Source organism: Dipodomys merriami, unplaced genomic scaffold, assembly GCF_024711535.1.
Source record: "Dipodomys merriami isolate MVZ:Mamm:240054 unplaced genomic scaffold, mDipMer1.0.p SCAF_6, whole genome shotgun sequence".
Taxonomy (NCBI): Eukaryota; Metazoa; Chordata; class Mammalia; order Rodentia; family Heteromyidae; genus Dipodomys; species Dipodomys merriami.
In genome coordinates this window covers 4,537,505-4,547,461 of record NW_027206179.1, presented here as the reverse complement: position 1 = coordinate 4,547,461, position 9,957 = coordinate 4,537,505, and the positions used below count along the sequence as shown (strand labels likewise).

The following is a 9,957-nucleotide window of genomic DNA, read 5'->3' as shown; positions in this document are numbered from 1 at the left end:
ATTGTTGACGAATCTAAAGGGGAAAAATGAAGAGAAATTTTAAAAAAAACGTGTGGACTGGTGACTTACAGCATCATTTGGTAGCATGTTAGAAATCCATGTTCTCATCTAGTGCTCGTGGTTCACATACCTGTAATCCTGGTTATGCAGGAGGTTCAGATCTGAGGATCAGATCAGGAAGGAAATTTCTCATCTTCAATTAACTATGCAAAAACTAGAACTAGAGCTGTGACTGAAGTTATAGAGCACCACACTTCAGAGACAAGGCCAAGAGACAGCACCAAGGCCTTGAGTTCAAGCCCTAGTACTGACAGAGAAAATATATAGTATATGTCATATATAGTATATGTTATAGTCATGTATAATATAATATGTATATATGTGTGCATATATGTTCTTTGACTTCACATGTGCTTATTCAACCAAACTTCAAGATAAAAATCAGCAATTTATACCTTATCAAGCTCTTTAGGTAATTTTTAACTAAGATTTTTTTATTAGCATACATTTCATTGCAACATTTCCAGAAATGCTTGCAATGTACTCCATCAACCTTATGCCTACTAATATTTTTTCCTCACTCTTCTCCTCCCCCCTTTTAAAAGTAATCCCATCAGGTTCCACTGTGCAGTTTTCATACCTGTATGTAAAGTATTTTGTACGTAAAGTACTGTACATAAAGTATTTGCCCTGGGTCACCTGCTCCACTTGCCCTCCCATCTCCTGAGGAGGTAGCTCCCATTTAAGTTCTTCATGTTAATACAAAACAAAATATTCTCATGTGGATGCCAGTGGCTCACATCTGTAATCTTAGCTGCTTGGGAGGCTGAGATTTGAGAATCCTGATTCAAAGTCAGCCAGGGAAGGTAAGTAAAACCAGAAGTATGGTGGTTCAACATGGCAGAGTACTAGCCCTCATTGCAAAAGCTCAGGAACAGTGCCCAGGCTCTGATTTCAAGCAACAGGATTGACTAATGTATATAAACATATATATCTATATGTTTTCTGTGAACCCAAGTGAATAATCAAATTATTATGCTCTGTTTCTTCACTCATCATCCTTCTCTTACCCCTCTTCTCTCAAATTCATCACTACAAGAAAGTTCCTTTGATAGTCAGCTATATCAGGCCTTTTGTTATAACAAAATGTATAGAACTTAGTTTATTAAGTGAGCATGATTCTATGTCTGGATCAAAAATGATGATGCAGATATAGTTACCATAATCTTCCTTCTAAAACAATAGTTCTTTACCTGAGATTTGTGACTCATGCCTGTGATTCAAGTCACATAGCTCTAGGCCCTCTTGGAGCGGATGATTCATGAGACTCTCTATGTGAACAGAAAAAAATGGTGCTGTGGGTTTAAGGAGAAGAGTGCCTTTCAAACTTTTTCCTGGCTGTTGAAGTTGGAAGTGTCCTTCCCAAATTTCAGAAGATGAAATGAGTCATCAGGATCCTGGTCAGAAGGACTGGTGTCTGGGCAGAGGTTTTCTTGTTGGTGTAGGCCTGTTGAGGAGGAGGTGCCAGACAGATTCTTAATGTAGAGACATATATGGCTTCCATTAGCATCCCAAACATTTCTTTCAGCTGCCTATTTTATTCAGGGAAGCCCATCCCTAAAGAGTCTTAGCTCTACAGAAGTGAGGAAGTGAGAGCTAATTTTCTGATCAGAGCAAATATCAGCATGGTACCATTCTATTCTTCCATTTTTTCTAGTCATCTCCATTCCCCAGACTTATTGGAAATAACACATGAAATTTCTCTCATGACAGTGATTCCTTGAAGCTGCAGAAAAAGTTATTCCTATCAATTTAATGTGATCATGAAATGTGAGGGAAAGGTAGGCATGCATTTATAAGGTCAACCACAGTAGGAAGAAAAAAAAAAACAGCTACAATAAGATTACAAGATGGGCTGAATCCATACCTTGGCTATGGTGAATATTGCTGCAATAAACACGGTTGTGCTTATATTTTGCTATGGAATCAGATCTCTAAAAAAATTTCTTCAAAACTGTGACCAAAAAACGGAGATACCCATAGGTGGGATAGAAAGGATTGTAAAGAATTTAAAATGAGTATGAATTTGAGTATGGGAAGGATGAAAAATTTGAGGTTATTGTAGGGTGCCAGTGGCTCATGTCTATAGTCCTAACTACTCAGGAGGCTAAGATCTGAAGATCAAAATTTGAAGCCAATCCAGGCATGAAAATCTGTGAGACTCTTATCTCCAAATTAATCCTAGAAAAAGCCAGAAGTCGAGCTGTGGCTCAAACAATAGAGCACTAGCCTTGAGCAAATGGAGCTCAGGAACAGCACTCAGGTCCAAAGTACAAGTCCCAGAACCAGGAAAAAGAGTTGGGGTGATAATTTGTACTGATTGTTGCACTATAGAAATATGATTGATGCCTACCCAAAACAACCATGTGCAGGGAAGTGGTGTACTATATATTATGTCTATTGTACCACAATAGACAATTAATTGGTTTAAAAGAATCCAGACTCAGAAAGATCAATATTATGCATTATTGCTCCTGTGGAATACAGAGTTGACCTAAGAGGGGAATAGTATTTGGATGAGTATCTGAGCAAGAGGAGAAAAAGTGCAATTGGGTGTGATTATTATATGCTTATCATACAATAGAGATTTCACTCAAAGTCATATTAATTACTAATTAGTATAAATGAATTACCAAGTCTTATCAATAAATTTCCTTTTGTTAAATATACACGAGACAGGGGGAAAAGCAAAGGAAAAGGTAACATTGTCCAAAAAAAGAAATTATGCTCATTATATGATTTATGAAATGGAGCCCCTCTTTACAACACTTTAATAATAATACAATTGTATTAACATTATTTAAAAAGTCATATTAAGAAGTTTCTTGGTGTTAATAATATCCATGTGACTGGCGAAAAAGCAAAGGAAGACGGTGACATTGTCCAAACAGAAATTGTACTTATCACCTACTTATGAAATGATGACCCTTTTGTACAATACCTTAATGAACAATAACATTTTCTGTCTTTTTAAAAAGTCAGATTGGAGTCATGGCTCAGGTGGTAGGATACCAGCTGTGAGCAAGAAAGCCAAGCAAGATCAAGAGGCCCTGAGTTCAGGCCCCAGTAACATCACAAAAATCAAATAAATAAATAATGCCAATTCACCATTTGAAACAAAATACACAAGTTACAAGTGGATTATGCAGTGTTAGATGCTTAGGGAAGGAAGAATTTATAAATCTTTGGGGGTTTCTCTTCTCCTTTCTGTACGAAGAGTAAATAAGGGCATCTAGGGAAACCTATGGAGATTTGAATAACATGGCACCTTCAGCTAATTGTGAGCTCTGCACACAGAGCATTCAAAGTCAATTAAATTACCAAGAATCAGCCTCTGCCTTCAGACCATCAGACAGATCCTTCCCAGGTGCAGGTGGCTCCATTTCTAGATATTTCTTCCATGAACTTGTACAGGAGACTGTGGTTTTGCACTATTTTCATATCCAAATTGAAGACAGGGCCTGAGATTTCCCTTCAGACTGGACAGGGGTGAATCATTTGCTCTCCAGCTCTTACAAATGACCCAACTGAGATACAGCATCACCCAGTAAGTGTGAAAAGAGGTTGTGTGGATGAAGGAAAGATCATTAGAGGACAAAACATGAATGGTTAGTTTGTTTACTTGTAATGTCTATGTCACATCTTACATTTCAAATTATTCTGGATATATTAAAAATGCTTAAGAACGTGGCAGTAAGGGAAAGGTGGATTATGACAGGAAGCATTGCATCCTGAATTTTGTTTTGTTTTGTTTCTATTAAATATGTTTATTGTTATTATAAAAGTAATGTACAGATGGGTTACTATTTTGTAAGTCAGGTGATGAAGTACATTTCTTTTTGGACAATATTTCCCCTTCATTCTCTCCCAGTTTTTCCTTCCCATCCTGCCTACAAGTATAGTTCATTTTCAACAGAGCGTCTACTGAGTATCACTGCTGCATTTGTTTACACTTTGCACTTTGTCCCTCCATTTCTGTACTCACTGCTCCTCCCCTCCCCCTCTCCCTCCTCCTTTTCCTCCCCCTCCCCCTCCTCCTTTTCCTCCTCCTCCTCTTTCTTCTTCTTTCTTCTTCTTCTTCTTCTTCTTCTTCTTCTTCTTCTTCTTCTTCTTCTTCTTCTTCTTCTTCTTCTTCTTCTTCTTCTTCTTCTTCTTCTTCTTCTTCTTCTCCTTCTTCTTCTTCTCCTCCTTCTCCTCCTTCTCCTCCTTCTCGTCCTCCTCCTTCTCCTCCTCCTCCTCCTCCTCCTCCTCCTCCTCCTCCTCCTCCTCTTCCTCCTCCTCCTCCTCCTCCTCCTTCTTATCCTGCTCCTTCTCCTTCTCCTTCTCCTTCTTCTGTGATAGTCCTAGGAATCGAACTCAGGGTCCAGGCACTGTGCCTGCACAATTTTTACTCAAGGCTAGTGCTTTACCACTTGAGCCACAGCTCCACTTCTGGCTTTTTACTGGTGAATTGGAGAGAAGAATCTGATAGATAATTTTGCCTGGGCTGGCTTTGAACCTCAACTCTCAGATCCTAGGCTCCTGAGTAGCTAGAATTGCAGTGAGCCACCAGCACCCAGGGTACATCATGAATACTTATTGAGAGCTCTGAGATGCAGAACAAAGTTTTCTCTGTAGCTTCTTTGGTTCACAAGCATAGTTTTGATATATTGACCCACATCATTAGTATCTTAAATGAAAGAAATAAAGTGTCATTTTTCTTTTGAACTAGTTAAGTAAGAAATTGTCATCTCTACATTAGGCTTTCTTTCTGGGTAGCGTCAGAAAGAATCTGACTTACTCCCAACAAGTTATTTCCTTGACAGCCTGAACATCTATTTCTATTCTTTCACCCCAGGAGGAGACACCTCATTCATGGTATTCTTCTTTTGTGGGGTCTGTGAGATTGCAGAGAAAGATGGTGAGTCACCCTCACTGCATCTACTACAGGAAAATAGTCACAGGCATAGAACACATAGAGAGAGAATCAACATATTATAGACACACCATTCAATTACTCAGACCATTGGATCTCAAAAAAAGTCCTAAATCTGGTCTGATTTCATTTTTGATCAGAAAACTAGAAACAGTTTAAAAATATGCCTTCAGGCAGGTGTCAGTGGCTCACGCCTATGACCATAGTTACTCAGGAGGCCACGATCTGAGGATTCTAATTCAAAACCAACCTGGGCAGGAAAATCCACAAGACTCTTATCTGCAATTAAACACCAAAAATCCAGAAGTAGAGATGTGGCTCAAGTGGTAGAGTTCTATCCTTGACCAAAAAACTTCAGGGACAGCTCCTAGGCCTTCAGTTCAAGGTTCAGAATTTACATTTGCACACACATTCATACACAAAACAAAAGAAAAAAATTCCACCCTATTTTTAATATTTTATTACTTCTGAAGCATTTAAAAGTAATGACATAATATTATATTATATAGCATTATATATTATATACCTTTTTACTTAAACCACTTCTATGAAAATATGAGATTTACTAGATATGGATAGGTGTTGTATAATCAATCAATTTTGAATGACAAATAGAAGGTGACTGGCCCTTTGCTTCATGAGGAAGCATAAATATGAAGTGTAGGAATTAGTATATAAATTACAAGGAGATAATTGTCACAAGGGAAAACGAGTTTTCCTGATTTTAAACCATAAACTTTAACTTAGAGTTCAATTCCTGTAGTCCTGCCTCTAGTAGAAGATGCATTCGTAGCTTAATAAAGGAAATTTATAAAACTCTAATAGGAAAATAAAATTACTTTGAGCATCTTTTATTTTTCCTTGAAAATAATAATTACTTCTTAAAGTGAGAAGGACATTCTTTATCCTATACAAGTCTTTGTTACTAGTTCATTACTGGCTTACTTAACTACTACTTATTATTATTATTATTATTATTATTATTATTATTATTATTATTATTATTATTATATTTGTGAACATACTAAAGAGGGGTTACAATTACATGGGCAGGATAATGCATACATTTCTTACCAAGCATTGCAGCCTCCTCCTTTGTTTACCCTTCACCTCCCTTCCCAGTCTTCCCCCTCCCCTCCCATCCAATCTTCCCCCCCCCACCAACGTTGTAAAGCTCGTTTTTGACATGACAATTTGTACTTCTCATTGTTGCAACAGGTCCACCTGAATCCTTAAACGACTTGTTTTTCCCCATCTCCAAGTTATACTGACATCAAATATATTGAAAGCGGGGGTTATACTGTGGGGGAGGGACATACAAAGCAACAAAGAAATAATCTTATAAATGCGTTAGAAACACATGCATGAAAGAAAAAAAACATTAAAATACACATCTAAGGGTTCATTTTCCTAACATCACATTATCTGACTTTTTCCACTTGACTCATACATATACTAGATATTACAAATAAGGGAAACCATGGGACCTGTGTTTCTTTGTGCCTGGCTTACTTCACTTAATATAATTTTTACCAAGTTTTTCCATTTCCTAACAAATGGGGCAATGTCATTCTTTCTGATGGAGGCATAGAATTCCATGGTGTATATATACCACATTTTCTTGATCCATTCATCTACTGAAGGACATCTGGGTTGGTTCCATATCTTAGCTATGGTAAATAATGCTGCAATAAACATAGTTGTGTTGGTAGCTTTAGTGTGGTCTTGTTTTAAAACATTTTGGTAAATGCCCAAAAGTGGGATTGCTGGGTCATAGGGGAGCTCTATGTGAAGTCTTTTGACTTCATACTGCTTACCAAAGTGGTTGAACACGTTTACATTCCCACCAACAATGAAGTAATGTTCCCTTCTGTACACATCCCCTCCAGCATCTGTTGTTGTTAGAGTTCTTGATTTTTGCCATTCTAACTGGAGTGAGGTGGTATCTCAATGTTGCTTTGATCTGCATTTCTTTTATGGCTAGGGATGTTGAGCATTTCTTCATGTGTCTATTGGCAATCATTATTATTATTATTGTGCAAGTGTGGAGTCTAGAACTTAGAGCCTCAGGATCTCTCTTAACCCTTTTTGCAAAATGCTAGCATTTATCACTTGAACTACACCTCAACTTCTAGCTTTCTGTTAGTTAACTGGAGATTAGAGTGTCATCAATTTGTCTTCCAAGGTTGGCTCTAAACATTTTCAAATATCAGCCTCAGGAGTAGCTAAGTTATTAGGCTTGAGCCACCATTACCTGATGGTGACCAGGAATGTGTTACATGAAATATTCTTCATTGTTTAACATGGATCATTTGACTGTCTTTCTGATAAATGTATGCAGTAGAAAATTAAAATAACACATAAGCAAATATTTACATCTTTCTAAGATGTAAAAACAAAGTCACAAATGAGAACCACTTAAGAAGATGGGGAAAATGAAGTGTGACTATCTTGCTATGATTGTTTGAAATAACATACATAGCAGGCTGGATGTCTGTTTTTGTTTTTGTTTTTAATTTGCCTAAATCATTTTGTTTCCCAAAGGAGTTCAAACAGCATAGGACCAAATGGAACACACTGGACAGAGTTCCGTCTCCAGGGCCTCTCAGATGACTCTGAACCACAACCCATCCTCTTCGGGCTGTTCCTGTCCATGTACCTGATCACCATGTTTGGAAATCTGCTTATCATCCTTGCTGTCAGCTCTGACCCCCACCTCCACACCCCCATGTACTTCTTTCTCTCCATCCTCTCCTTGTCTGACATTGGCTTCACCTCCACCACTGTCCCCAACATGCTGTTGGACATTCAGACTCACAGCACAGCCATCTCCTATGCAGGCTGCCTGACACAGATGTCTGTTTTTCTCATTTTTGGTTGTATGGAAGACATGCTTCTGACTGTGATGGCCTATGACCGGTTTGTGGCCATCTGTCACCCCCTGCACTACACAATCATCATGAACCCTAGGCTCTGTGTCTGCTTTGCAGCACTGTCTTGTTTAGTTAGCATTTTTGACTCCCTACTGCATAATTTGATTGCCTTAAGATGTACCTTCACCCAGAATATGGTGATTTCTAATTTCTTTTGTGACCCTTCTCAAGTCCTCAATCTTGCCTGTTCCCACACGTTAACCTATAATGTAATCATGTATATTATTGTTGTCATCTTTGGTTTTCTCCCTATCTCAGGCATCCTTTTTTCTTACTATAAAATTGTTTCTTCCATTCTGAAGCTCCCATCTTCAGATGGGAAGTACAAAGCTTTTTCTACCTGCGGGTCCCACCTGTCCATTGTGTGCTTATTTTATGGAACAGGCTTTGGAGTATACCTCAGTTCAGCTGTTTCTCATTCTCCCAGGTATGGGTCAGTGGCTTCAGTGATGTACACGGTGGTTACCCCCATGCTGAACCCCTTCATCTACAGCCTAAGGAACAGGGATATTAAAAATTCCCTGAGGAAACTCTATGGAAGAATCCTGTAATGCCATCCATCAAAAGATAGTTGGGAAATTAAGTAAAAGTGAGTTTTAAAGCTTAACACTACTGACTGGTGCCTATGATCCTAGCTGCTCAGGAGGCTGAGATCTGAGGATAGTAGTTCAAAGCCAACCCTGAGCAGGAAAAAAATATGAGATTCTTTTCTCAGATTAATTAACACTAATTACTTAATTAATTAATTGTGTTTCAAGGGGTAGAGCAACAGCCTTGAGCAAACATAATTTTTTTTAAATGCTAAGGGACAGCACTTAGGTTCTGAGTTCAAGCTTCAAACATATACAAAGCAAACACATACAAAAGTCACTATTAGAAATGCAAATCAATCCTAGATCTTAGATAAGTGTATAGTTTGTGGATATGGTGTCCTTGTTATATTTCAAAGGAAAATGGGGATGTCCAGGGATAGGGTAGAGAGGAATCTGAAGATTTTAAAATGATTAGAAGGGTCAGACAAGTTTGGTGATGGGTTAGATTAATTGTTACATAGCAATGGAGTTTTAAATTACTGATATTGTGTGCACACGGATGCAGGGCAATGGTGGCCCACAACTGTAATCCTAGGAAGAGGGTTGAAAGCCAGACTGGCCAGGAAAGTCAATGAAATTTGCATCTCCAATGACCTACCAAAAAGCCAGAATAGAGTGGTAGAGCACTAGTTTTGAACACAAAAAACCTCAGGGACAGCATTCAGGCCTAAGTCCAAGACCAAAGACCCTCACAAAAACAAGAAAAAGAGTGCATAGAAACATAGATTACCATATGTTTATGTTAAATTCTCTCACAAAAAAAACATTTGGATCTTTCCTAAAACAAGCCACCCCAATGACAGAGATTGCCATGTATTCTTTCCCATCCGTGGAATGTGATCAGTTTGACGCTAGTGTGTGTGTGTGGAGGGGGGGTGGTATAGGGGGATTTGTGGGAGTCTGGGATGGGTGGTGATAGGGACAAGAATGAAAGGAGAATGTTTGGAGCTGATCATTTGGCACGTGATTGGAACTATCACATTGCCTCCTATTACTAAATATGATTGATATGTGTCACACTGGATCTCACTAATGTACCCAATTAATACATGCTACTCTTAAAAGACAATAAAAAGTCAATAGCAAACGTAAGATTCCTCCTGTGTTTAGGATATTCTTTCTGTACTGATCAAAATAAGGACATAAAAAGAAAACCCTTAGAGATTTGGTGTTACTTGGACCAATTAGGCTAATGAGGAGCTGGGCTAAAGACAATTCAAGACAATAAATGGTCAGTTACAAGCCAGACCTGCAGCTGGACTAGTATCCTTTGGTTGGCACTGTATCTGGGCCTGCTCCACCCATATTTGTCTGTGTCAGGAAGTGTGAAACTCCCTCAACATTCCTGTCACCACTGAAGGACAGAAACAGTATTTCCCTTCCCTCACCCACAGATTCAGCCACACAGAAGCACTGGGTCCTCTTGCCCTGATAGATGAGTGAGCAGGGATGCAGT

General features: G+C 38.6%; 1 protein-coding gene across 2 annotated transcripts; it reads left to right on the top strand.

Moving 5' to 3' along the window:
* The first annotated feature begins 2,299 nt into the window (after positions 1-2,299).
* LOC138813430 (olfactory receptor 7E178-like) lies at positions 2,300-8,459 on the top strand. Of its 2 annotated transcripts, XM_070001853.1 has the most exons (3): positions 3,856-3,879; positions 5,149-5,161; positions 7,561-8,459. In XM_070001853.1, exons 1-3 carry the CDS (start codon positions 3,856-3,858, stop codon positions 8,457-8,459), a joined length of 936 nt encoding a protein of 311 aa, XP_069857954.1. The 2 variants fall into 2 exon arrangements, with proteins under 2 accessions (XP_069857955.1, XP_069857954.1); XM_070001854.1 differs by lacking the exons at positions 3,856-3,879; positions 5,149-5,161 and adding an exon at positions 2,300-2,330.
* The last annotated feature ends 1,498 nt before the right edge of the window (positions 8,460-9,957 follow it).